Source organism: Cordyceps militaris, assembly GCF_000225605.1.
Source record: "Cordyceps militaris CM01 unplaced genomic scaffold CCM_S00004, whole genome shotgun sequence".
In the NCBI taxonomy this organism is placed as follows: domain Eukaryota; kingdom Fungi; phylum Ascomycota; class Sordariomycetes; order Hypocreales; family Cordycipitaceae; genus Cordyceps; species Cordyceps militaris.
In genome coordinates, this window is record NW_006271972.1 from 1,767,272 (window position 1) to 1,792,168 (window position 24,897).

Below are 24,897 nucleotides of genomic sequence, written 5' to 3' on the forward strand. Positions count from 1 at the left end.
GGGCGGGCCGACGGGCCGCTTCTGGATCATGGACCCGATTGACGGCACCGCCTCATTTATCCAGGGACGGCAGTACGCCGTCGCGCTCGCCCTGGTCCAGGACGGGCGCGAGGTCGTCGGCGTCCTGGCGTGTCCGAGCCTGCTCGGCGTGGCCCCCGACGGCGGCATCTACGAGGACGTGGTCGACGCCGACGGCCTGGGCGTGCTGCTGACCGCCGTCCAGGGGCAGGGCGCCACGCTCCGGCGCTTCCCCTCGCTCGCCGGCGCCTCGCTCGCCACCTCGCCCGCGACACCGCTACCCCCTCTGCCGGCGGTACCCGACCTGGCCGCCCTGCGCTTCGTCGACTGCCAGCGGTCCGCGTCGACCAACCACGGGCTCGTGCGGAGCATGGCGCACCGGCTCGGCGCGCCGTACCCCGGGCTGGATATCTGGGCGAGCCACGTGCGGTACGCGGCGCTGGTGCTGGGCGCGGCCGACGCGTGGGTGCGCGTCGGCGCGCGCGACACCAGCGTCTTCTGGGTCTGGGATAACGCCGGCGCGCAGCTGCTGTTTACGGAGCGCGGGGGCAGGATCACCGACGTGGATGGTCGGCGGATCGACTTTGGCGCCGGACGGCGCTTGGATGCGAATCGGGGCATGGTTGCGGCGCGCGCCGACGTGCATGACGTGCTGCTGAGGATGGCGAATGAGCTGCTGGCCGCGGATGCAAAAGTGTAGTGGGAGACACAAGGGTAAGTTTGGCCTGGGGTGAGAATTGGGAGGAGATGATGATAGAACGGAGGTTGTTTTAATGAGAACATGAATCATGTCTAGCTGCTACCTCCTGCGATGCAAAAATTGATAAAACCGACCACAATTTATATACCTATACATTTACCCCCTTGGCCTACTCTTACATGAGACTGCTGCGGCCTCCAATCTCCGTGCTTCCCTGCCCGTCCTTCATCTTGCCGTTGCGGCCTGCCACAAACTCGTAGTAGATACGCTCTAGGCGGGTCCTCTCGTCCTTGCTGATGCTCGCGCGCGTGTTGCTGAGCGCCTTGACGAGGTGCTCCCAGCCAATGACGACCTCCTTCTGGTCTGTCGGTGACTTTTCGCCATCGCCATTGGCATGGCCGGCCGCGTTCGCAACGCCAGCCGAGCCCTTGTGCACCTGCTTTTCCCGGCGGCGCGCCTGCTTGATCTGGTCCAGCTTGGACGTTATGGCGGCCTGCTCCACGAGGGCGGCCGACCGGCTCTGCGCCGCAGGCTTGGCAGCGGCGGACTGGTCGGCGTCGGCGCCGTAGCGGAACTGCACGAAGCTGGGGGCCGAGCCGCGCTTAATGGCTCCGTTCGGTCCCCCGCTCTTGCTGCGTCCGGCGGTGGCGGTTGATGCGCCGCCGCCGTTGACGTCGAGGACGTCGTGGATGGCCTCGAGCTGCGAGTTGGACACGAGCGCCTGCAGATCGGCGCCGGAGAAGCCTTCGGTGCGACGGGCCATCTCCTTCCATGCATCCTCCGACTCGGCGAGCTCGTCGGAGAGGCGGACCTTTTCAAACAGCGCCCTGAGAATGTCGAGACGGTCCTCGGCGGCGGGCATGTCGCATAGTAGAGATTTATCTAAGCGGCCGGGTCGGAGCAGGGCCGGGTCGATGAGATCAGGGCGCGACGTCGCGGCGAGCACGTACACGCCGGAAAGGCCCTCGGCACCATCCATTTGCGTGAGTAGCTGGTTGACTACTCTGTCCGTAACACCAGTCGAGTCGTGGCCACGCTTGGGGGCAATCGAGTCAAACTCGTCAAAGAAGAGCACACACGGCCGCGCCGCCTGGGCGCGATCAAACAGATCACGCACGCTCTTCTCCGAGGCACCGATATACTTGTTCAGAATCTCGGGTCCCTTGACACTGATAAAGTTGAGCCCGCATTCACCGGCCACGGCGCTGGCGAGCAGTGTTTTGCCGCAGCCGGGGAAGCCGTAGAGAAGCAGACCAGATCGAAGTCGCAAAGGACATTGTGAGAAGATGGGAGCGTATTTGGTAGGGTATTGTAGCGTCTCCAGCAGGACCTTGCGTGTTTCCTGAAGGCCGCCAATGGATTTGAATGTAGTCGTGGAGCTCTGGAGCGAGACATTTCGCAGGGAGGCGGGCGTGAAGCCCTTTAGAGCCTTGTCAAAGTCGGCGCGACTGAGATGAATGGCATCCCCCGAAGTATCATTAGGAGACTCGCTGAGAGCGCGGATGATGGCCTCATTTCTGGCACGAGAAATGACGACGGTCAAATCGCCAGGCATGTACCCGTCTGTCTCGCCAGCGATATCGAGAAAGTCAAGATCTGAATCTAGGATGAACCCGCTGTTGGCCGATTGTGAGACGGTAGCAGGAGGCTGATCGGCCCCATGCAGCCAGTCTCCATTCTCCTCAATATTGCTACCATCGGCGGTTGTCGGTCGGCTATTGCTGGCAGAGTCCTCCGTGTCGTCTGCCGCTACCGCATTTTGCTTGGCAATGGTTTCCATCACCCTTCTGCGCGCTTCCTTATCTGGCGCCTTGAGCTCCACAATCTCGCGCACGACGTGGCCGCTGACGACGACGCTGTTGAGAGAGTCTTTGCCTTCTGCCGTGGCTAAGAGAACAATGTTGCTGTCGCGTGTGCAGTATTGTCGTACAATCGACCGTATTGCTTCGCTGATTTGGCGACTCCGTCCGTTATCGTTGCCGACTTGGAGTTCCGTCTCGACGGGGCAGAGCTTGTCGAGATCGTCGAGAATCACGACACCCTTGCCCCCTAGACGAGATCCCCAGCTGGCAGACATGAATAGGCGCTCTACTGTCTCTCGGATGGTCGACACTCTCGTCTCGTCTGTGACAAGCTTTCGGCAGGAAAAGTAGATTGTGTAGAATAGGGTGTCTTTGCGCAGCTTTTCCGCCATGTGTCTTGCCACTGCAGTTTTACCAGATCCCATTGTTCCAGTCAACAAGACGGAAGAAAGGTGCGACAAGTGGCCCTCCAGGTTTGTCAGCAAATTGTCGATGCCGACAAGCACCGAATCATGTTTAGGTTGAAGTTCAAATTCGTCAGACTCAAGAATCCAAGAAGGTCGCGGTACCGGAGGCTGAAAGTCAACCTGCAGCTTGTAATCCATGCCGGCAAGCCAACTCGTAGAGTCCTTGTTCTGCTCGTGGTCGGCGCCATATTCGAATCGAACAATACCACCCTCCCAGCCCTGAGGCGCGTCAAGACCCTCGTAGAGGCCGACGACCATGCCATCTGTTACGGGGCCTTGCAACAGACCAGGCTTCTCCTTGGAGCCAGAGTAAATATGTCTGAATCGCTTCGCCGATTCTTCCTTCTCCGCCTTTGTTTCACTGCCGAATCGCAGTCCCTCTGTCGATTTCGTGCTCGCGGCGAAGGGGAAGACTTTGACAGCCTGGACGGCGTTGCGTCCCAGCTGCTGTGGCGCCGCCTGAAGCTTGATCACGCCGCCCACAATACCTGCACATCCGAGAGCAGTGCAGAGAGGTGCTGACAGTGACGCGGCTTGTCCGCTTGGAGGGTCGTCCCAGGGCAAAAGTCGTGCGATGACCTTGGAGGAGGCGGGTGTTTGAGCCTGTGCGGCTTCGCCTTCGGGTTGCGGCTTTCGTAGGCCAGCCGGGCGGATGACATCGACAGTGACGAAATTGACTCCGCGGAATTCGTTTGTGAAGAGGCGGTCGCGATCAACCCAGACTACGAGGTCTTGATTTGTGGTGGAGACATCGAACCAATCTGCGCAGTATGACTTGTCGATCGCGCGAAGAAACATGGTTGGCTTTGGCTCGTCTCTTGTACCCTTCTTTCGGACGGTACTCGTGCCGCTTCGTCTCGATCGCGAAGTACTAGCGACACTTCGATGGTCGCCTGTGCTCTGAGGTTGTTTGGTTCGGGTTTTGGGGGCAACAATGACTTCTGCATTGGGAGACAGCTTCGCGAATGGGGCCGTCGATGGAGGTGCCGGGTCCAGCGAGATGATTTTTATATTGGCCGTCGACGTTGGAGAGAGGTGAAGTGTGAGAGGATGCGGGGGGATTGGCTTGTCGCCCGAGCCTGTGTACTCCGGGTTCGGGAGCGCACGAATTTGCGATTGCAGATTGAGTTCGAGGAATGTGGCATGAAGTTCGATAATCTCCCAGTCCTCAGGCGTCATGGGTTCAATGTTGATGGTGTGTGCAATGGGAGGGTCGACGTGCACCGTGGCCATGACTTTCTGGCCGTCGCTGAGGCCCAATGTGTGCGCCAACGTGGCGTCAATCTCAACAAGCTGGATATCCTGATCGCGCGACGAGATTCGTCCACCGTCGCGATTGAGAGGAGTCGCGGTTCGTCGTTTGCTCGGCATGCCTGTCCAGCCGACAAAGACTGATCGCTCATGTGTGCCCGACGACGCCTGTGTTCCCGGTGCCGGGGCGCGAAAGGTGAGCTCAACAACGACATTTTGAGCGGGCTAGAGGAAAGAAACTATTAGTTCAAGGGGCTCTCGGTGGACAAGTTGCCGCAAAAGCTAGACGCACCGTATTGACATTGACCAGCAGCGAGACCAGGGTGGGGGGAAGGTTGACCAAGCAGTTCTTTAGATGAACAATTGAGAGCTCGGCGTTGACCGACTGCGCATTCTTTCTGGGGGCCATGTTGCACAGCTGTATGTTGCAGCATACCGTGACTTGACCTTATTTGCGCAGAAGCTATGTGAAGAGAGGAATGAAGCTTTGCACCTAAGAGCTTCCCCAGAGTCCGACTTCCGGCCAGTGGCCGAGGTAAGCGGCACGTGCAGTGGGTCGGCCTTGAAGCCAGGACGCTCAAGGCCGCCGGCCAACTTGCCCGGCGCCAGCGCTGTGCCACAGGTGGCGCAACAGTTTAATAGATTTTGTGGCGCACCAACGCGAAAGCGCGCCGTTACGCGTTGGAAACGCGCTGGGCAGCTAGCAAGCTGGCGGCTGGCAATCCTCCCTGGCGTTCCCTCTCCCAGCCCCCACCAGATTTCCTCGACTTGCACGAATCTGTATAACCCCGAGCAACCTGCATTAACTACACAACTCTACCTCTTCTCAGTCTCGCCACAGCTGCAGCGACGGAATCGCTTGCTGAGATTACCCATCACAATCGCCCGTCATGGCGCTCCGCGAATTCAAGGCCCCCGTCAACTATGAGACGCACCAGAGTGAGTTTTGCGCTGCCTGCGCTGCCTGCGGTGGCATGCGCCCGCGCGCCCTGCTAACAGCTCGATAGGTGCGTTTGAGGTCTTCCTCCAAGACTTCAAGACCTCGCCCGAGCACACAATCACCACGGCCATGGGGAACATCACCATTGATGAGGACGACTTGAGCGACGAGTACGACTTTATGGATGATGACGACGAGACGGGCGACAGCCGTCGCCGCGACAAGGAGCAAAGCCGTGCGCCTCGCCACAAATACAAGGAGATTCTGCAAAAGCTGGCAGACCGCGTACGAGACGAGATTGTTATTGATCTCGATGATCTGGCTGCGTGGGAAAACGAGACCGGCGAGGCGCTGCAGCTCGTCGACTCGATTGAGCTCAACACAAAACACTACGTTGACATCATGGCCCAAGCCGTGGACAAGGTCATGCCACAGCCTAGCGTGGATGTCAACTTCAAGGACGACGTTCTGGACGTGTTGATGGCGCGCCGCCAAGTGCGAAACCGCGAGCTTGAGGACATTGCCGAGGCCAACGGCACTTTCGAAGAGGACAAGTTCCCTGCCGAGCTCACCCGCCGATACACGCTCGTCTTCAAGCCCCGTGTCAACGCGCCCGACTTTGCCTCCAAGGCTCTCGCCGTGCGCCACGTGCGCGGCGATAACCTCGGCCACCTCATCACCGTCCGCGCCATTGTCACGCGCGTCTCCGACGTCAAGCCCATTGTGCAGGTCAGCGCGTACACCTGCGACAGGTGCGGTGCCGAAATTTTCCAGCCCATCACAGACAAGCAGTACGGGCCCCTGACCATATGCCCGTCCAAGGACTGCAAGGAGAACCAGTCCAAGGGACAGCTGAACCCATCGACGCGTGCCTCCAAGTTTCTCCCCTTCCAGGAGGTCAAGGTCCAGGAAATGGCGGAGCAGGTCCCTATTGGCCAGATCCCTCGATCGCTCACCGTTCACTGCTTCGGCAGTCTCGTGCGTCGCGTGAACCCCGGTGACGTGGTGGATATTTCTGGCATTTTCCTCCCCACGCCCTACACTGGTTTCCAGGCCATGAAGGCCGGTCTGTTGACGGATACCTATCTCGACGCCCACTATATCCGTCAACACAAGAAGGCCTACAGCGAGATGATTATTGACCCTACATTGGTGCGACGCATTGAAAAGTACAGACAGACGGGCCAAGTCTACGAATTGCTGGCCAAGTCTATTGCCCCCGAAATTTTTGGTCACCTTGACGTCAAGAAGGCACTTCTTCTCCTGCTTATCGGTGGTGTCACCAAGGAGATGGGCGACGGTATGAAGATCAGGGGAGACCTCAACATCTGCATGATGGGTGATCCTGGTGTGGCCAAATCTCAGCTGCTCAAGTACATTTCCAAAGTTGCCCCCCGAGGAGTCTACACCTCTGGCCGCGGCAGCAGTGGTGTCGGTCTCACGGCCGCCGTCATGAGAGACCCCGTCACTGACGAGATGGTCCTCGAAGGCGGTGCTCTCGTTCTTGCGGACAATGGCATCTGCTGTATCGATGAGTTCGATAAGATGGACGAAAATGACCGTACTGCTATCCACGAAGTCATGGAACAGCAGACCATTTCCATCTCCAAGGCTGGCATCTCCACCACGCTCAACGCTCGCACTTCCATCCTGGCCGCGGCCAACCCCATCTACGGCCGCTACAACCCCCGCATCTCCCCCGTCGAAAACATTAACCTCCCCGCCGCGCTGCTGTCGCGTTTCGACATCATCTTCCTCCTGCTCGACGTGCCGACGCGCGACACGGACGAGCAGCTCGCCAAGCACGTCACCTTTGTGCACATGAATGGCCGCCATCCCGACATTGGCACCGACAACGTCGTCTTCAGCCCCCACGAGGTCCGCTCGTACGTGGCACAGGCGCGCACCTACCGGCCCACTGTGCCCGAGTCCGTCACCGAGTACATGATCCGCACCTATGTCCGCATGCGCGACCAGCAGCAGCGCGCCGAGAAGAGGGGCAAGCAGTTTACGCACACGACCCCGCGAACGCTGCTCGGCGTCGTGCGTCTCGCGCAGGCCCTGGCCCGCCTGCGCTTCAGCAACCAGGTCACCCAGGACGACGTGGACGAGGCCTTGCGTCTGATTGAGGCCTCCAAGGACACCCTCAACGTCGACTACGGCGGCAGCCGTCGCAACCTCAACGCCAGCAGCAGAATCTACAACCTCGTCAAGGCGCTGGCTGACTCTGGCGCGTGCCGGGCTGACGATGTCGAGGATGATGAGCTGGGCGTCGAACTGAGCATGAGAAAGGTCAAGGAGCGTGTCATTGCCAAGGGCTTCACCGAGGACCAGTGGATGAACGCCCTGGAAGAGTACACCACTCTTGATGTAAGTTTCTCCCATGCACTTTTGGCCGTTCCGCGACATGTATACTAACAAGATGAGTAGGTTTGGCAAACAACTGGCAGCGGCACGAGACTTGTCTTTGTCACTGCCACGGGTGATGATGGCAACGATGACATGGATGACATGTAAACGAGGCACGAGCAGGGCAAGGCATGAAAAGGGCGTGTTTTTTGCTATATTCATCGATGTGGAATGCGGCGTTGGGCGTAACTACCTCATTGTTTTTGTAACGTTTTGTATGGGAGATGCTTCTTCAATGTTTGGACGTTTTTGGGGAATAATTTGTGCAGATCTGGAGCTTTGGAATTTCCGCCACCAGTCTTGATCCGTCACAAGGGTAGAGTCGATCGATTCAAAATAGAATGACACTATTGAGTAGCTACTCGCACATGAGCCCTAGTGCGTTATGTGGTAGTGAAAGGTATGCAAAAGTAGAAGATGTGGCTTTGTCTTTATATATAAACTCCTAAAACAACGTCGTATTGTACAGTAAATTTTCTCCGCCCCTCGCGACTCTGCATTAGTTTTTTTTTTTTTTTTTTTTTACATTTTCAGGTTCTGCAGCACGACGCGCTCCATCTCGCCAATGTTGCCGTGGCCGCCAAGCGCCCAGTTCTGGGCGACGAGCTCCGCGGTGAGCGCGCTGCGGACGAGGCCGCTCGCGCCCCAGTACTCCATGAGCGCGCGGGCCTCTGGCTTGGAGACGCCCTCGAGGCGGACGACGTGGCAGTTTCTGAGCGCGTCGTAGACCTTGTTGTCGTAGCCGCGGAGGTACGGGTCCGGCGCGGGCACGGCGCGGCCGGCCTGGCCGGCCTCGAGCTGGGCGAGGACGAGCGCCTCGGACGGGTGGCGTGCAGGCGTGTTGCTGGCCGAGTCGGCGGCGATGACGGCGCCGCCGTTGGGCATCGGGGCGGCGCCGGCGAGGGCGCGGAAAAAGTGCCCGAGCAGCGTCAGGTTGTGCGCGTGCACCTTGTTGAAGGCCGGGTCGCGGTACTGGCTGTCCTTGTTGGCAAAGGTGAGGCCGTCGAGGGCCATGAGCACCGGCGGGCGCCCGGGGAGCGTCAGCTCCGACCAGAGCGCGCAGAAGCCCGGCCAGGCGGCGTCGGGCTCGCGGATGTTGGTGACGAGGTCGGCGAGCGAGGCGCCCTCGAGCAGGCCGCCCGTCAGGGACGACTTTTGCTCCACCTTGAGCTTCTCCAGCGTAGCCTTGTTGGCTTTGAGGATGTTTTGCAGCAGGTTGAGTGTGTATGTGGGCTGGGTGAACTGCATCGGCTCCGAGTTCGGGACGGGCGAGTAGTCTGTATGAGCGTTGACCAAGTCCTGGGCTGTTGGGGGAGAGACACCACGTTAGTACCATTCATTCCAGAGCTGCAGGAAGAAAAACGTGAGAGGGAGAGCTATGCTTACCTTCGGGAATGTTGATGACGACCCATTCATTCTTCAAGGCGTGGCTCATGGCCTGCACCAGCGCCGTGCTCTTGCCCGAGGCCCTGCTGCCCGTGAGCACAATCCGCGCCACCTCCTTGGCCGCCACCGCCCTCTCCATCCGGGCAACCATGTTGACCGTCTCCTTGCGGACCAGGACGTGCGGCGTGCGAAACAGGCCCCAGCTCTGTCCCGGGCGAAACGCGCCGAGCGTGCGCAGCTGGTCGACGACGGGGTCGGGCAGGCGGACGACGGTGGCGGCGCTCGCCGCGTCCGCCAAGACGCCGGCCTCGAGCAGCTGCAGGCCCTCGACGGCCAGGGCGCTGTTGCTGCTCAGGGTGATGCGCTTGCGAAAGGCGCGGCGCTCGCCGGGCGCCGGCTTCCGCACGTTCTCGACGCCGAGACGCTTCTTGTTGAACGTCTTCTTGGTGGGCTTGACAATGTCGCGGCGGCTCTTGACGCCCGACGCGGCGGCGGCGGCGGCACTCGTGGTCGAGAGCGGCGCAAAGGCGACGAGCACGGGCTGCATGCTGCGCGCAGGGCGAGGTAGGGCGGCCGCGGGCCGCAGCAGCACGGCCTTGAAGCTGTGGGCGGCGGCTGCCATTGTGGCCAGCTCGGGGACCGGAGGGAGAAGGTGAGGGGGTCGGTCGGATGCGTGTAGCGGTATCTAGAGAGTCGGCGGGGATTGGGTATCGGAGTAGGCCCAGTGGGCGGGCTGGCGGGTGGTAGGGAGTCGCGTGAGAGTTTGAAGATGATGGAAAAACTATCGACACCTCTGGCCCAGCTTCAGTACAGGCCACTAGAGCGCCCGGCCGCTTCAGCGCTGTCTGGTACTGGTGGCCCACCCACTGACCACCGGAACATTGAAGAGCCGTTGATCCGACTACAGAACCGATAAGAGCCTATCGTAGAAAAAAAAGTTGCTGGAACATCTCGGTCAGTGGGACGAACCACCATCCTTTCCCCCCCAAAGAACAGAAATACTTTATCTTGCCCAACCACAAAATCTCTTCGAATCGACAAGAACACCAATTCGAACCATCCAATCGCCACTCACACACATCACCATGTCCATCCCGGCCTCGAAACCGAAGCTGCCCGTGGCGGTCGAGAAGCCGACGCCGTACACGTTTGACCTCGGCTACCTGATGGCCGAGGACCCGAACAGCATCACGCTGGACGCTGCAGCGCTCGAGCAGTCGCTAGCCAGCGTAGCGCGCGACGGGGCGCAGTCGCTCATCAACCAGCTGCTGACGGTGTGCGCGCCGCACTCGACCAAGGACGGGGTGCTGCTGTCGCTGCCGGCGCCGTCGACGCGGCTGCCGCGGGAGAAGCCGGTGCCGCAGGCGCGCCCGCCGACCAAGTGGGAGCGCTTCGCCGCCAAGAAGGGCATCACGCCCAAGACGCGCGAGCAGCGCCGCAACCTCACCTACGACGAGGCCACCGGCGAGTGGACGCGCAAGTGGGGGTACAAGGGCGCCAACAAGAAGGGCGAGGACGAGTGGCTCGTCGAGGTCGACCCCGAGGCCGAGGCCCGCCGCAAGGACGGCACCAGCGTCCGCGCCGACGGCCGCCGCGAGCGCAAAGAGAGGGTCCGCCGCAACGACCGCAAGATGCGCAAGAATGCGCGCGACGCCGCCGAGGACGCCAAGCTCAAGAAGTAGAGAGCAACGCGACGGAACAAGCTCCAGCGGTCGAGCCGAAAAGTCAAATGCATTTTGGAGTGGGCAGAGCCGGTCTGTGTACCACCTACCCCGGCGCAGGCGTTTGGATCATGTTTATGGCGTTGTTGGGCATTTTTGTTGTCTTGTCAATCTATTCAAAGGTAGAAAAGGGTAGAAAAGCACGTCTTTCATGTACACATGTACACGGCATCACGTATTCGGAATCGATGCATGATAGTGGTTGTAAATGTTCAACTTGATACTTTTGATTCTATTGACCAAAATTGCATCATCGCCTCCCGTCTCCTACGGGCTCTAAACAAAAAGCCATGCGCTTTGCCAAAACGTGACCACTCTTGCTCTATTATACATTTCGGGGAAGCAACAGCTCCTCCCTGGCCGTGCGACACATTATCGCAGTAATCGACACAGCCCTGCACGAACAGCCACCCCGAACGAAAGAAAAAGGAGAAAAGGGACAAGAAAACCGAAAGGGCAAAATCCCGCCTCCATCTTCACTTTCTATGCCAAACATTAATAGTCAAACAAAAACGTAGAGCCATCCGCCTCTTTTTTTTCGCCCAGTGCATCGGACATGTAGCGCCATTGGCACAAGACCACCCAAGCCAAGTCAACCAGCGCAAAAGATTGACCGGAAATAGAATTCAAGGAAGAAAAGAAAGAAAAAAGAAAAAAGAAAAGAAAGATTAACCGTCGAATGTCAAAAGTAAACGTAACCAGTAAAATGGCAAGGCGAATCCAGATGTAAAGCATTAACGCGATGTGGGGTATACCAAACGGCGAACGGTAAAGCTGGCTGGCGCTGAAGCCATGAAGGCTAGAAGGGATACCCTTGGTCGTCGAATATCCAGGGACAAGACAGGTTCCGAAATGACATTGTTATTGCTAAGGAATCGAACCGAGAAAAGAACGTTTACCACAACACAAATGTGGCGCGCATGATGTGAGACGTCAAGTCGTTATTTAAAACGTAATTGCGAAATGCAGTAGAACAGAGAATGCTCAGAATCCCAAGGGGGACAGCGGCTTGATCGGTGACAGAGGCCGCATGTCGGCCGTCTTTGGCCGTGTTTCATGGCTGTCCGTTGCTACCCTAATCGAGTCGGGCTCGTTGGGACGCCCAATAGTAGTAGGAGCATCGTGGAACTCTTCTTTACCATCCTGGTTGCTACCGGACGGGGACGGGTTGCGCACCTCGGTATGGCTCGTCAGTTGCGCAGGCTCAGCGAGACCTCTGGGCGGGGGTTGGTCAAACCGCTTGTATTCTTCTTCGATATATTTAGCCTCGTTCTTACACCCCTTCCAGCAGTTTCTCCAGTCGCAGACCAGAAATCTGAAGCAGAAGGCGTCAATCTTCATGCAGGGCTGGAAGCAGATGCACAAGTTGCGGAAGTCCATCTTGTTCTTATCAGAATGGGCAAGCAAAAGGCTGAGATGGCAAGTGATGGCGAAGAGAAGATAGTAGTTGAAGGGGGACAAATTGGCGAGTTCGTCAATGAGCAGCTGCGGGACCTCTTCCGAGCCAGCGCATTCCCTTGCAATGCGATCCTGCGATTCCTTGGGGAACAGCTCATCTGGGAGCTCTCGTAGCCATGCTTTGAGCATCGAGCCGACAATGTTGATGTCGTATAAATTGTCAACCTCGAACAGGTTGACGTCATGTTCTGCCAGGCAAGTCAGTTAGCAATGGTCAAATTCAGAGTGTGTCTAAAGGCGGGATTGATGAACATACGCTCATCGAAACGACGCTGCCATTTTTTTATCTGTGGGCCACTGCCAGGCACACGATACAACCCTTCCACATCGCAACCTTTGTAATTCAGGTAGTCAATGGCGCGCCAGGGAAAGGCAGGCATCCAAAATTCTGTCTTGTCGCGTGAGTGCTCAAGGCGCTTTGAGATGCGGGTGAGACGTGTCTGCTCAATCAAAGGAAGGTTGAGGACTTTTAGCACATAATGCTCGTCATCAACGACGGGTTCTCTTTCTGTTGTGCTGCCGCTCCTTGTGCTCTTGCCGAACAAGCCTTTACTAAGGATGTCAGCGGCGCGGGAGCCACGTAAGCCGCTCAGAAATGTCGAGCCCCCGTTTTCCTTGTAAGAGGGTGGCATCTTGTGGTTGTTGTCGCGGTCTCGGTCTCGAAGGTTTTCGCGACTGGCGTTGCCGTTTCTAGCGAGGGCACGGTCCTCGGAACGGTTTCGGATGCTCGAATTCATCATTTCCCGAAAAGCGCGATCCTGGGCTACCGGTGCGGTCCTCAAAGGAGCAAAATCGTCGGACGCGATGGAAATACTGGGAGTATTCGGAAGGGTGGCAGGGGAAGGCCTGGGACTGGATCGGTCCTTGTCGCGATTCGACTTGGAGCGTCCCAAGAGGCCAAAGGGTTTTCCTTTGCGCGGCTTGCTGCTAGCGGTTGTGGCGCTGTCGGTATCACCGGCAGAAGAAAGTGAGATTTGCGACTGTGAAGAGAAGGGTAGATTTGGACGTTGAAATTCGTCGTGTCCGTAGACTGAGCCTATGGAGGACGAGGTGGCAGGTTAGCAACAAGCATGTGACAGAACAGGGGCACATGGAAACAAGCGGGCAAGAGGTCGAAGGATGCGGCCGTGAACACAAGCGCAGGAAGCGGTAGGGGAAGACACGTACCACCGGTTTGATTCGTCGCAAGCTGGTCGATGGTGGTTGCGGCGGCGTGATCGTGGTGTGGTTTGTCGGGAAAGGGTTGGGTTGCAGGCAGCGGCTGGGTGGCGACCCGAGACCCTTTGCTGAAGTGAAAGAAGCCGCTCTTGGATGTCTTCCTGCCGTCTGTCTGGTGCTGTGGTTGGCGGGAGGACAGCTGGGCCGGGCGGGAGAAGGAGTCGAGAGTTGTGTGAGACGAGTGCGGGAGGGGATGGTCGTCGCGATACTGGTGAGAGGGCGGAAGTGGCTCGCGTGCGGTGGAGGGCCGATTGGGCGGAAGAGAGGGCGGCGGCTGATCAAGGGGAGAAATAGCGTTGGTCGAGGACAGGCTCTGTGCGTAGGCGGCGGCGTTTGGGTCGGCCGTGTTGAGTCTGTCGCGGTTGAGGCCGGCGCTGGTCGAGGTCGAGTCTGGCAGCATGAGTGGCTGCGGAGTGGGCTTTCGTCCCATGGCTTTTTTTTTCTTGGTAGAGGAGGCAACAGGACGGCAAGGGGACGAGGCGGGTGCAGCAGCAGCAGCAACAGCAGCAACGAACAGCGAGCACAAGGTGTAGCTGCGGCGGCGGCGGCGGCGGCAGCGGCCTGGGACAAGTCCTCTATCAGAGGTACCAATAACGTTAGAGACGTTAGAGTACTATGCTCAACCCAGCAAGGAGAGAAAGGCGCGGCAGCCTCTGTTGCTTCATGAGGCGTTGTCCTGAAAATAGACCAACAAAAGACGGTCCAGCAGGGTTCAGCCAGGGACCAGGAGAGGGAGTGAGGGGGAGTGGGTGCCAGTGTTGCTTCAAGTTTTTAGGCGGGCAGAGCAAGTAAAAGAGGAGGGGGCGGTGGTGGTTACTGGATTCTTCGGGTACAGTGGGAGGGGGGATAAAATCAGGCAAAATTAAACAAGATATGAACGAGGCCCAATTCAAGATGCGCGTCGGGCTCGACGCTCCAAATTACTTACCACTGACCAGCCCCGAGTATCGAGGCGTTATCGAGGCTACCTTAGTAACTAGCTACAGATACAAATACTCGTAATTTGGACAGATAACAGATACCTACACACGTTGGTCACCAGCCACTAGCACCGCCACCGGCCACTGGCCACAAGTGACGGACCCGGCGGTTCCAACAACGTCGCAAAGTTGTTCCAGGGGTTGCAAGCGAAACAAGATTACCAGGAGCCACGTTGCCCCACTGAGAAGAACCGAGAGAATGATGGCTGTATTTACGTTTGGATATTATAAAAAAGGTGTATTTATGCAAAGATTTCATGCTTTTCATACATTTCCAACGCTTTTATTCTCTTGTATTTTTTGTTCGACTCTGGACAACGGATCCGTACTCTGTACTACTACGCTAGAAGACAGGCGTATGTACCGAGGTACCTCCTACTGTATAGCAAGGTTGGTACCTAGGTAGGTACCTACCGAGACGGCAGTCGTATTAGTCGCTGCAATGCCATGCATGGCTTCACTTCAAAGGCATTGCCATCCAAATCCTGATACCGTATTAATAACCCAGGATCTTGAACAAGGTGAATTGAAAGCCCTACTATTGTCTAGAGACACCACAGCACTGAATTTGTGTCAGCTTCTGCAAGTCCACGTCATCCCCAGACCAATTCATTTCCCAGCTGCGACTATCGCCACCGCTCCCCTGGCAAATCGGAAACATGGTCCACGAGGCGCATATTTCATCTTACGGAGCCGTCTTGGCTACATTAGCCCGCAGCTCGAGATGGCCTCGGCACAATCGTCCCGATAGCAGCTTGGAACGAAAGTGACCGAAAGATTGGCCCTGACCACAGCGACATTCGGACATGTTGTAACCAAGCCTTACTTACTCTCGCTGGTAGGCTCACCACGCTCTCACAGCTACGCCGAGGTGCGGTTGTACAAGGGGATACTCTATTCTTTCAACCTCTATGTGCTACCTATGCCGGATACGCCGCCCCGTCACCACGCGGGTCGCTGCCCGCAGACCACAGCGGTGTCTTGTCCACAGGGTCAACCAACTGCCGGATAATCTGCCCTCGGCCAAAGAGACTGCGCTCCGCGCCGCGAAGCACCTTGACCTGGTGTCCCAGCCTCCGAAGCGCCTCAATCGTCGCCTCCGGAATTCCCTCTTCTACGTGCACAACCCAGTCGCTCGTCTCGTCTGGCCCTGCGAGCCCGGCGCCGATGCAGATGCGGGGTGCGTCGAGGGCCTGCTGCGGATCGAGCCTGCCAACAACTTGACCCAGGAGCACCTGCACATGGCCCTGCGGCTGCATGAAGCCACCCATGACACCAAACGACGAGTGCAGAGAGCCATCGCTGATATTGGTGGCCATGGCCGGGATGATGGTGTGATACGGACGCTTCCCAGGCTCCAGCCTGTTTGGGTGGTCGCTTCGCAGCGAGAAATTAGCTCCGCGGTTCTGCAAAGTAAACCCACAGCCGTGGGGGATAATGCCACTGCCAAATCCATCGTAGTTGGAGTTGATAAAGGAGGCCGCATTGCCAGCCGCATCGGCGACGGTAAAGTAAACAGTATCGCTGCTCTGTAATGCCGGAGAAGTAAACGGAGGCTGGCCTTTTGTGATGCCCTCGCAGACTTTGGACGGGTCAAACAGCTTGGCCCGGCCCGCGAGGTATTCTTCGGAAATCATGCCAGCAATCGGGACCTTTGTCACATTCGGGTCAGTAACATACCAATTACCATCAGCAAAGCTAAGACGCAGAGCCTCGATAATAGCATGAAGGTACGGAGCACTGTTAAAGTCGTCGGACGTAAAGGTAGGAATCTTTCCAGCCTTTTCCAGCTCTTGGATGATGCCAAGTGCCATGAGCGCCACGATGCCCTGTCCATTCGGCGGATGCTCCCAAAGCTCTATGCCCCCGTCTGCAGACTCGGAAGCAAGGCCTTGGCCGTAGAATTTGATCGAGACGGGCTCGACTGGCTCGCTGCCCAGATCCCCATGATGCTTCAGATCATCCAGTTCAAGATAGCCGCCGAGATCCTGCACGACTTTGACGAGCTCTTCAGCAATGCGACCGGTATAGAAGCCCTGTTTTCCTTTCTCCGCGAGCGTGCGAAATGTGTTTGCGAGCGCTGGGTTCTTCATGATCTCACCAGTCCTAGGCGCACGGACGCCATCAGCGGCGGCGGGATCCCTCTTGAGCATCTCTGCGAAATTGGGAGAAGCATTGCGAATGAGCTCTTCTGAATGCCCCCACTACCTATCATCAGAAGAATGACACAATCGATATATGAGGAGAGATACATACGGAGGAGGCCGCCACTTGGGACACGGGAAAGCCCTTCTCGCCAAGTTCAATGGCGGGCTTCAGCACATCAGCCATGGTAAGGGTGCCGCTTCCGAATCGCTCAATCGTGTCCACCCAGCCTGCTGCTGCTCCGGGTACAGTGACGGAATGGACGCTGAGCATGGGAATGCCGCTCGGGTCGTCATCCTTGAAGCCCAGTGCCGAGCGAATCGTATCAAGTGTGCATTTGGCACCAGACCGTCCAGAACCGTTCATGGCCGAGACCGTCTTCTTTCGCGCATCCCAGTAGAGGATGAACATGTCTCCTCCAATGCCAGTCGAGCACGGCTCCGTCATGTTGAGACCAGCAGCTGGACGAACAGGTCAGTTCCGCTTGTTGGAGACAGAAGCGGCGGAATTGATCAACATACCAACGGCGACAGCTGCATCCTGCCCTGAATTAGAATTCAACTGCTATAATTGTCAAAAAAAAAGGTCACTTACAGCAGCATTTCCACCGGCGCGAAGCACATCTGCACCACACTTGGCAGCAAGTGGCTGCGTACAGCTGATAATTCCCTCGGTGCTGTGGACAACGCTGCGGCGGGAGGGGAACCGAGTGAAGTCGAGCGCCGAGTGGTTCTTGCCAAAGGCAGACTCGGTAGAGAGAGGCATGGTGACTGTTCTGCTGATTTGGCGAGGCTAATCAGACTTCTTGTTCAAGAAGAAACCAATACAGGAGAGAACAATCTTGTGCTCAAGAGGAGATGTACAGGAAGAGTGGAAGAGCGGAGCTGCGGAAAGTAATGAGGCTGTTTGGCGGCGTCTTGCGAGATATCTCCTTGTTACGTGCCGGTGGAGGAAGGCTCTAACTAGCGTAGTGGCAGCGTCGTGGGCGATTGAAGCTGGCGAGGGTGACAATTGTCTTCCAAGTAACTATTCGCAGAGGGTTTGTGCCCCCCGGAGCTTCAGATTTAGGCTCCGGCGAACCCCTCGAACAGTGTCCGGTGGATCATGATAAGACATCCAGCTTCCCCAGATTTGGACTCCGGAGAGGGGGCGGATCCGCCCGGCGACAAGGCGTCGGTGTGGCTTTATTAGTAAGAGCAACATCACCATGAGATGCAATCATCGATTGTCCGCCTCTTTTCTCCCCGTATGTATCGCGATGGTTGTTGCAAGGAAAGAAACAAGGCCGAGTCCTCGAATTGCCAGCAGGCGGAGGAGTAAGCAAGTCATGCTTCAACTCTACCTTCACGAGGTGTTCTCTGAGGCCGCCCTTGGCTCAAGTCTCCGTCGCAATGCGAGCTTAATTATAGTTCCTGTGGGGTTATCGCAGTCTAGTTTGGTGCCGCGTTATCCTAAAGAAATACTCACGGACCCCCGTCTCCGTAGTTATCTATAATAGGCGAAGGGTGAGTCCTCCCTATGCTATTTGCCGACCGCGTATCAATGAGTCGGATCGGGGATGTCCAAGGTCCTTTGCTGTGTCTGATTCCGGTCTGCTTCCGCAGGATCGGCATCCTAGGCTAGCGCATTGTGGCTCTTGCATTGACAATTCTTTCCGAGTGATACGTCTGTGGCCTGGTCGAAGTATCTACACCACCAACTCTCAGGAGGGTTGCGGACTGCTAGGGTGAGCTGTCAACGTGGCGATATAAAGCGGCCGTGGTCTGCCACCTTCAGCAGCGACCAATGTAGCCTCGAAATCTAGCTTCCTCTGTGATTGTTGATAACTGTTTACTGCCGAGCTGCATCAAGCTCGCTATACCCACCATGGAACTTGACCAACTCCCAAAGGTTGGCTATAGTCATGATGACGATGCTAACCACGACCCTGAGCCCGCCAAACCAACAGTCAAGGCCTCCGACCTCGATGCGGCCCTACAGTTTATCAATTACGATTCCAATGACATGCCACCTATGAGTGAAGACGACGAAAGACGTCTAGTTAGAAAGATTGACTTGTCTATTGTGCCACTTATGTGTAAGCTTCCTGTATTACGGCCATAGAACCTTTGGAGGATGCTAACGGGCCATGATAGTCGGTTGCTATTTTTTGCAATATCTCGACAAAACGCTCAGTGAGCTATGCAACTCTTCAAATAGCACTTCTTTACTCACGCATCTGCAGTCAACTATGCCAACATCATGGGACTCCAACAGGACACCAATATCAACGGCAACCAATTTTCCCAACTCGCCCTCGTCTTCTACGTTAGTTACCTCGTCTTTGAGTTCCCTACAGGCTACCTTATGCAAATTCTCCCCACGGCAAAATACCTCGGTGCCAACATCATTTGCTGGGGTATCATGGTTGCTTGCACCGCTGTCGCCAGGTCCTGGGGCCCTCTAGTCGCACTGCGGGTGCTGCTGGGATGTTTCGAGGCCGCCGTCGCGCCAGCTCTCATTCTCATCACAGCCATGTGGTACAAAAAGTCTGAGCAACCACTGAGGGTAGGCATCTGGTACCTTGGCACTAGTATTGGCCAGATGGTTGGTTCCGCCACGTCATTTGGCTTCCAGCACTACAAGGGAAGTACTTTCAAGTCGTGGCAGATCATGTTCCTCGTGTTCGGACTCATCACCATTGCCCTGGGTGTCCTCATCGTTCTCATCATGCCCGACAATCCCATGGTGTCACGGCTTTCAGAAACGGAAAAGAAATGGGCCATTTCACGCTTGCGGGAGAATATGACTGGTATTGAGAACAGGAGCTTCAAAAGATACCAGGTCATCGAGTGCCTTCGTGATCCGCAGACTTGGATATTGTCCATGGCCGTCTTGGCGTCTGATATTCCCAACGGCTTTACCAGCACATATTCCTCTACTGTTATCAAGACATTTGGTTTCACGTCCGAGGTCTCGGCGCTTATGGGCATACCTTCCGGCGCCTTCACTTCCATTCTCATCATTGCCAGTAGCTCGCTGGCTGGCAAGTACAACATACGCGGCTGGCTTTCGGTCGGTTTCCTCGTCTTCAGCACCATAGGAAGCTGCCTTTTGAGTTTTTTGCCGGCCAATGGGTATGTAGCCGGCAAGATGGCTGGCACGTACCTGACTTCGTGCAATTCCCCTTCACTTGCCCTCATGTACTCATACGCGTCGGCCAACTTTTCCGGACACACAAAAAAGGTCACGCTGAATGCCATACTCCTCGCAAGCTTTTGTGAGTCTCATTTTGGTCAATTTGATCATCTTGCAATTACTGATGGAAGCATAGGTATTGGCAACATTATCGGCCCCCTTACATTCCGTGACAAGGACAAGCCAGAGTATATCCCCGCCAAGATCGCCATGGTTATCACCAATGCATTTTCGGCACTCTGTATGTTTGCCCTCGTTATGTACTATAAGAGGGAGAATCGTCGTCGCGATCGCGTCTACGGAGGCCTCGAGCACGTGGAAAATTCCGAATTCTTCAACCTAACTGATCGCGAGAACATGGAGTTTCGGGTACGTCGAATTTCTTCCGTCCCTCCGAGACGAAAAGTCGGGTTATGTGCTGATTATGCCTTAGTATTCTCTATGAGAGCGGAATATTGCGCTCGGAAAATAGCTTCAAGGCCTAATATCGCGCTGTATAGTCCCAAACATGTTGTACCTACTCGCTCATACCCGGAAACTCCAATGAAGCCCTATGGAACATATATTCAGCAGCGCGAGAAAAGAAAAGGGGAAACCCCATCTTAAATTCAAGTATTTCAATTCATCAGGCCCAACTAGGATGAATAAATACTTGGTTTATTATTTCTTAACTGGTTGGTTTAGTGCGTGTGTGACAAAGAGTCTCGTTGCTTGTTAGTTCGGTGGAGTCGGCAAGAGTGTGTATCATCACCGTCACTTCACTATTTGTAGGTTTCTCTTAGCAAAAGAAAGACGCTTGAAAATCGAGACTCTGTATTTGATTCGTACATTCACGTCTTATATTTTTTGAGGCAAGACAATTTTCTTTGGAAGCGCTCGAGCATGTTAGAACCCGCCTGGTGTACACCCGTTGATATACCAGGCAGCCTCCATTACATAAGGGCGTCCTGCATCCACCTGCTGGTTGTGCGCCTGCGCTTGCTGCACAATCTCCTTCCATCTCAACCTGCATCATGTCTCGGGATATAAAGCCCGCCGAACTGCCAATCCTAGCTACCGATGCTCATGTCAAGTATGTCCAGAGCCTCGACTCCAAGACCGACGAGGTCGACTACTGGCTCACCGAGCATCTCCGGTTGAATGGCGTGTACTGGGGGCTCAACGCCCTGCACCTTTTGCGCCGCCCGGATGCCCTCCCCCGGCAAGACACCATAGACTTTGTTCTCTCTTGCCAGCATGAAAGCGGCGGTTTTGGAGCTGCCCCTGGCCACGATGCGCACCTGCTCTCTACCGTCAGCGCCGTGCAGGTCTTGACCATGGTTGACGGTCTCGAAGATCTCGAAGCGCGGGGCAAGGGCCAAGGCAAGGCGCAAGTCGGGAAATGTAAGTCGGCCGGCATGAACGAACCGCTAACTCGCACCGAACCTAGATCTCCTAGCTAATGTTGCGCGTAGACATGGCCGACCTGCAAAATCGCGAAACTGGCAGCTTCTTTGGCGACGAGTGGGGCGAGGAAGACACACGATTCCTCTACGCAGCCTTGAACGCACTGTCTCTGCTCAAAATGGTGCATCTCGTAGATGTCGATAAAGCTGTCCAGTTCATCGCGAGCTGCGCCAACTTTGATGGCGGCTTTGGTGCCAAGCCTGGCGCTGAATCCCACTCGGCGCAAATTTTTACGTGCCTCGGCGCGCTTTCCATCGCCAACCGCCTTGACATCGTCGACAAAGAGAAGCTCGGTCGCTGGCTCAGCGAAAGACAGCTCCCCGGGGGCGGGTTGAATGGGCGGCCGGAGAAGAAGGAGGACGTGTGCTACAGCTGGTGGGTGCTGTCGAGCCTTGCCATGATTGATCGCACACACTGGATCGACCGGGATGGGCTTATCAAATTCATCCTGAGTACGCAAGATCTGAAGAATGGCGGATTCTCCGATGCTCGTGGAAATATGACGGACGTCTTTCACACATGTTTTGGGTTGGCTGGATTAAGCCTGCTGGGATATCCTGGCCTTGAGCCTGTCGACCCGCGATATTGCATGCCCCAGAAGATTACTGAAAAGGCTTTGAGCTGATGACTGTGTAAAGGAAGAAATCCGAATAAAATGTAATGTAATGCAAGCATATACCATCCACACTAGCACCGATGCACGACCTTCTCCTGTACAAACGGCGACAACGACTGCCAGCTGGCATCACTTTTCTGCCAGCTCTGCCGGCAATACCCAGCTGGCAAAGTTGCTGGGCTCAAGTTGGTTGGATTTTCTCGGCACAATTTGCATCCGAGATTCTATGGGTAAGAAGGTCCCTAGTCTTTCATGTTTTTTGACCAGATGACTCAATCCGCCTTCTTCCAACGTACATGCAGCCGCCAGTCTTTCCTTTCTACACCGCAGTCCTCTAGCGTAGGTAACGTTTCTACCTCAAGCCTACCTACCTACCTAGGTACCTAGTTATGTGAGCCGACGAGATGCAAACGACAGCGGCGAATATCGGCACTGGCCACCTTCAGTTGCCAGGCCGTTTATCCCCACCAAAGGACTTGGGACGGTTCAATTGGGGCAACGACAAGCGAGAACGGCCGAAACCCACGCTATTCAGAGGTACCGCGGAAACTGTTGGGCGACAAGTACCAATTTCGTTCTTTGGGTTTCTTTACTCATGATAAAGACGTTAATTGACTTGCAGAGTCGCTCCAGGTACTCGCCAGTACCTTCGACTCCCCTCCTTCTCTACTCCGCGCGAACCTTGTACTTCGAGAATGCTTCCTCATTGGTATAAGCGAACCGAGGTGCTTCCTATTCTTCTCTGACATCTCATCAGACCTCCTGCCCTGCCATCTCCCGCCAGGAGATGCAATTGATACCACTGGACACCTTCTCCTGTAAGTCAGCTTCCTCATCTACCTGCTTCCTCCCATCTCTCACAGTATTGCTGGCAGAACTCTCCTGCAATTTCTTGCCACGCCGGCATAACAGTTGCTCTTTTCCTGCCTTGACACACGCTGCTGCTTTGCTTCTTGCTACCCGCCCCAGACTCTGCTGATTGTCGGCGGATGTTTACCTGGCGTCCTGTATGGTTTCAATGTCATGTCTTCAGCAATGGCTAACGCAGTATCGAGCAGGCCATGGACGGTTATAATGGAATCGGAAAACCCAGAAATATACCTCTTATTTGCACCGTCTGCCCAGAGTCTCCCAGATTTTCTGATGTTTCTCATTTACTCACCCATATTGCGTCCAAAGGCCACTTACACCACGAGACACAAACGAAGCTCAGAGCCCATCAAGATTTAGTTTCCGCAGTTGCGTTGCAGCAATATGAACAGTGGTACCACGAAAATGGCATCGAAACTCTGTTAGTTGAACGTCTGAAAGCGAAGCAAGTCAAAGAAGCGATGAAAGGCCGCCTTCACCGTGCAAATGTTGCCAGTAAACCAGCAAACGTGGCTCCCAGGGTAAGTATCAAGCAATCAAGCAATCAACGCATAAAAACAGGGGTTTGACCTATTTTTTTTGCAAGACCAAAAAGCGATCTCGGCGAACTACCAACGATCCCAACGAATACGCTGCTCAAAACTTCGCAGAAGCCATCCCCTTATACGCTGGCTTATTTTCGGAGGAACACGATTCGGAACTGCCAGATGAGCTTCTGCAGAATAATGACATGCTGTCGCTCAAAGGCCAGATCTGGCCAGGCATGGGCAAGATGGATCTCGCCAACGAAGATATGAAACGCACTAGAAACCAGCGAAAGCCTAAATCCGCCATTGACAAGATGCGTCGCACATCCGAAGGCATCGAGCCCACACAAGTGGTTTTGAACTCAGCCTTACAAGTCGAACGGGTCAAAGGCGTGTACGATAGTTCTTCTCCAATCCCTGGTCAAGAAGAAGCAGTAAGTAGATAGTAGCCGATACTTTCTTCTTTCACTGATGGAATTAGACGCCGCCCCCGCCAAAACGAACCACCAGAGTAAGAAAAAAACGAGAGCCTCTGTTAGACCTTTCGACCAATATCCCAGTCGGACACCCGAATCATGCAAATATGTTCGCCCGGACAACTGGGCAAACCAGAGCGCAAGCGCATGCATCGGAGTCCATTTACACGGGCAACTTGCCTCTCAGACATCCAATGAGACCGCAATCCATTTTTCGAGATGGACAGAGCCCACTCAGTTTGTCACTCAGGATCCTGCTGGCTTTTATCTACTCTAACCCCTCACAGACGTTTACAACGACCGAACAATGGCGCCTTCACTCCATCAAAATTCTAAGTCAGTTCATGACCGAATGCTTCCAAGGCCGGAAACTAATGGCGTAGGAACTTACCATACGAGCATCGGGTGATGCCAACAGTGAACCCTATTTCACAATCGGCGTCAAGCTTGACTGCACGGATTGTATCTTCGAAAGACACCTTTTCTTACGACCAAGACAGCCCGTCTGGACTACCAGATTTAAAGCATTACAACTTTTCGTCCAGTAATACCCCCATATCATAGGAAAACTGACCTGGTATTCACAATATCTGACTCGGATTACAGGTTTCTCCCATCGCCCCGACACCCCGAATTCACTCAATATTAATGCATTCGGCGGTGCATCACGCTATACCCTGGCAATGAACTCCCATTTCTCCGCCTACGACCGCAGCCAGGGCCACGAGAACCACCCCATCACACCCAAACAAGAGGATTATTTTTCTCTTGCCGGACAAACTTCGCTGCTTAATTCAAGTCCTCATTTCCTCAACGTATCGGAAAGCAACCCATTACTCAGCCAAGATCGTCCCTTCTTCAAGAGCTACTTGCAGTCTCCGAGCTGTAAAGGTCATGAACAGCCGAATTCCTTTAGCTTCAAACCAATCAACTATCGTCCTGATATGACCGAGCCGACGGAAATCATGGAGCCGCAGGATGCCTCGGTCGATGACATTAAAGTAGAGTCTCAATTATGCGATATTGTACACCCTAGCCTGCACAATGACAACGACGAAGCGACATTCGATGTCGACGGGACATGGGCAGCGGATACTATACTTGACGGTCTGCCTGCAGATTTGGGCCGTGACGGCTCTGCCGTCTGACTGGCTAGGATGTAATTATGTTATTGTGTCATTACAGCCTGTACTGATTGCGAATTTGTGTAAGAAGCCGTTATTTGGGCTCACAGCATTTGGAATTTATCTATATTCACATGGGCAAAAGAGCAGCATATTTGGTGTTCGT

At 55.5% G+C, this 24,897-nt stretch overlaps 9 protein-coding genes across 9 annotated transcripts; 5 read left to right on the plus strand and 4 right to left on the minus strand.

Annotated features, from left to right (window-relative positions):
- Positions 1–893: 893 nt before the first annotated feature.
- On the minus strand, positions 894–4,647 carry CCM_05572 (peroxisome biosynthesis protein (PAS1/Peroxin-1), putative; the record flags this gene model as incomplete). The annotated part of the gene is made up of 2 exons (XM_006670716.1): positions 894–4,463; positions 4,531–4,647. The coding sequence occupies 2 exons, from the start codon at positions 4,645–4,647 to the stop codon at positions 894–896; spliced, it is 3,687 nt and encodes a 1,228-aa protein (XP_006670779.1).
- Positions 4,648–5,128: 481 nt separating this feature from the next.
- On the plus strand, positions 5,129–7,695 carry CCM_05573 (DNA replication licensing factor mcm7; the record flags this gene model as incomplete). Its single annotated transcript, XM_006670717.1, has 3 exons — positions 5,129–5,177; positions 5,246–7,548; positions 7,609–7,695. The coding sequence occupies 3 exons, from the start codon at positions 5,129–5,131 to the stop codon at positions 7,693–7,695; spliced, it is 2,439 nt and encodes an 812-aa protein (XP_006670780.1).
- A 414-nt stretch (positions 7,696–8,109) lies between these two features.
- Positions 8,110–9,595, minus strand: CCM_05574 (mitochondrial ribosomal protein DAP3, putative; the record flags this gene model as incomplete). Its single annotated transcript, XM_006670718.1, has 2 exons — positions 8,110–8,891; positions 8,974–9,595. The coding sequence occupies 2 exons, from the start codon at positions 9,593–9,595 to the stop codon at positions 8,110–8,112; spliced, it is 1,404 nt and encodes a 467-aa protein (XP_006670781.1).
- Positions 9,596–10,058: 463 nt separating this feature from the next.
- Positions 10,059–10,655, plus strand: CCM_05575 (ribosome biogenesis protein; the record flags this gene model as incomplete). The annotated part of the gene is made up of 1 exon (XM_006670719.1): positions 10,059–10,655. One exon carries the CDS (start codon positions 10,059–10,061, stop codon positions 10,653–10,655), a length of 597 nt encoding a protein of 198 aa, XP_006670782.1.
- A 1,023-nt stretch (positions 10,656–11,678) lies between these two features.
- CCM_05576 (rho GTPase activator) lies at positions 11,679–13,800 on the minus strand (the record flags this gene model as incomplete). The annotated part of the gene is made up of 3 exons (XM_006670720.1): positions 11,679–12,340; positions 12,409–13,188; positions 13,320–13,800. The coding sequence occupies 3 exons, from the start codon at positions 13,798–13,800 to the stop codon at positions 11,679–11,681; spliced, it is 1,923 nt and encodes a 640-aa protein (XP_006670783.1).
- Positions 13,801–15,270: 1,470 nt separating this feature from the next.
- On the minus strand, positions 15,271–17,260 carry CCM_05577 (acylase ACY 1; the record flags this gene model as incomplete). The annotated part of the gene is made up of 4 exons (XM_006670721.1): positions 15,271–16,554; positions 16,607–16,956; positions 17,017–17,035; positions 17,090–17,260. The coding sequence occupies 4 exons, from the start codon at positions 17,258–17,260 to the stop codon at positions 15,271–15,273; spliced, it is 1,824 nt and encodes a 607-aa protein (XP_006670784.1).
- A 1,101-nt stretch (positions 17,261–18,361) lies between these two features.
- CCM_05578 (allantoin permease) lies at positions 18,362–20,117 on the plus strand (the record flags this gene model as incomplete). Its single annotated transcript, XM_006670722.1, has 4 exons — positions 18,362–18,572; positions 18,720–19,754; positions 19,809–20,041; positions 20,106–20,117. 4 exons carry the CDS (start codon positions 18,362–18,364, stop codon positions 20,115–20,117), a joined length of 1,491 nt encoding a protein of 496 aa, XP_006670785.1.
- A 568-nt stretch (positions 20,118–20,685) lies between these two features.
- Positions 20,686–21,743, plus strand: CCM_05579 (geranylgeranyltransferase beta subunit; the record flags this gene model as incomplete). The annotated part of the gene is made up of 2 exons (XM_006670723.1): positions 20,686–21,055; positions 21,127–21,743. 2 exons carry the CDS (start codon positions 20,686–20,688, stop codon positions 21,741–21,743), a joined length of 987 nt encoding a protein of 328 aa, XP_006670786.1.
- A 1,322-nt stretch (positions 21,744–23,065) lies between these two features.
- Positions 23,066–24,755, plus strand: CCM_05580 (uncharacterized protein; the record flags this gene model as incomplete). The annotated part of the gene is made up of 4 exons (XM_006670724.1): positions 23,066–23,125; positions 23,191–23,565; positions 23,991–24,069; positions 24,214–24,755. 4 exons carry the CDS (start codon positions 23,066–23,068, stop codon positions 24,753–24,755), a joined length of 1,056 nt encoding a protein of 351 aa, XP_006670787.1.
- Between the last annotated feature and the right edge of the window lie 142 nt (positions 24,756–24,897).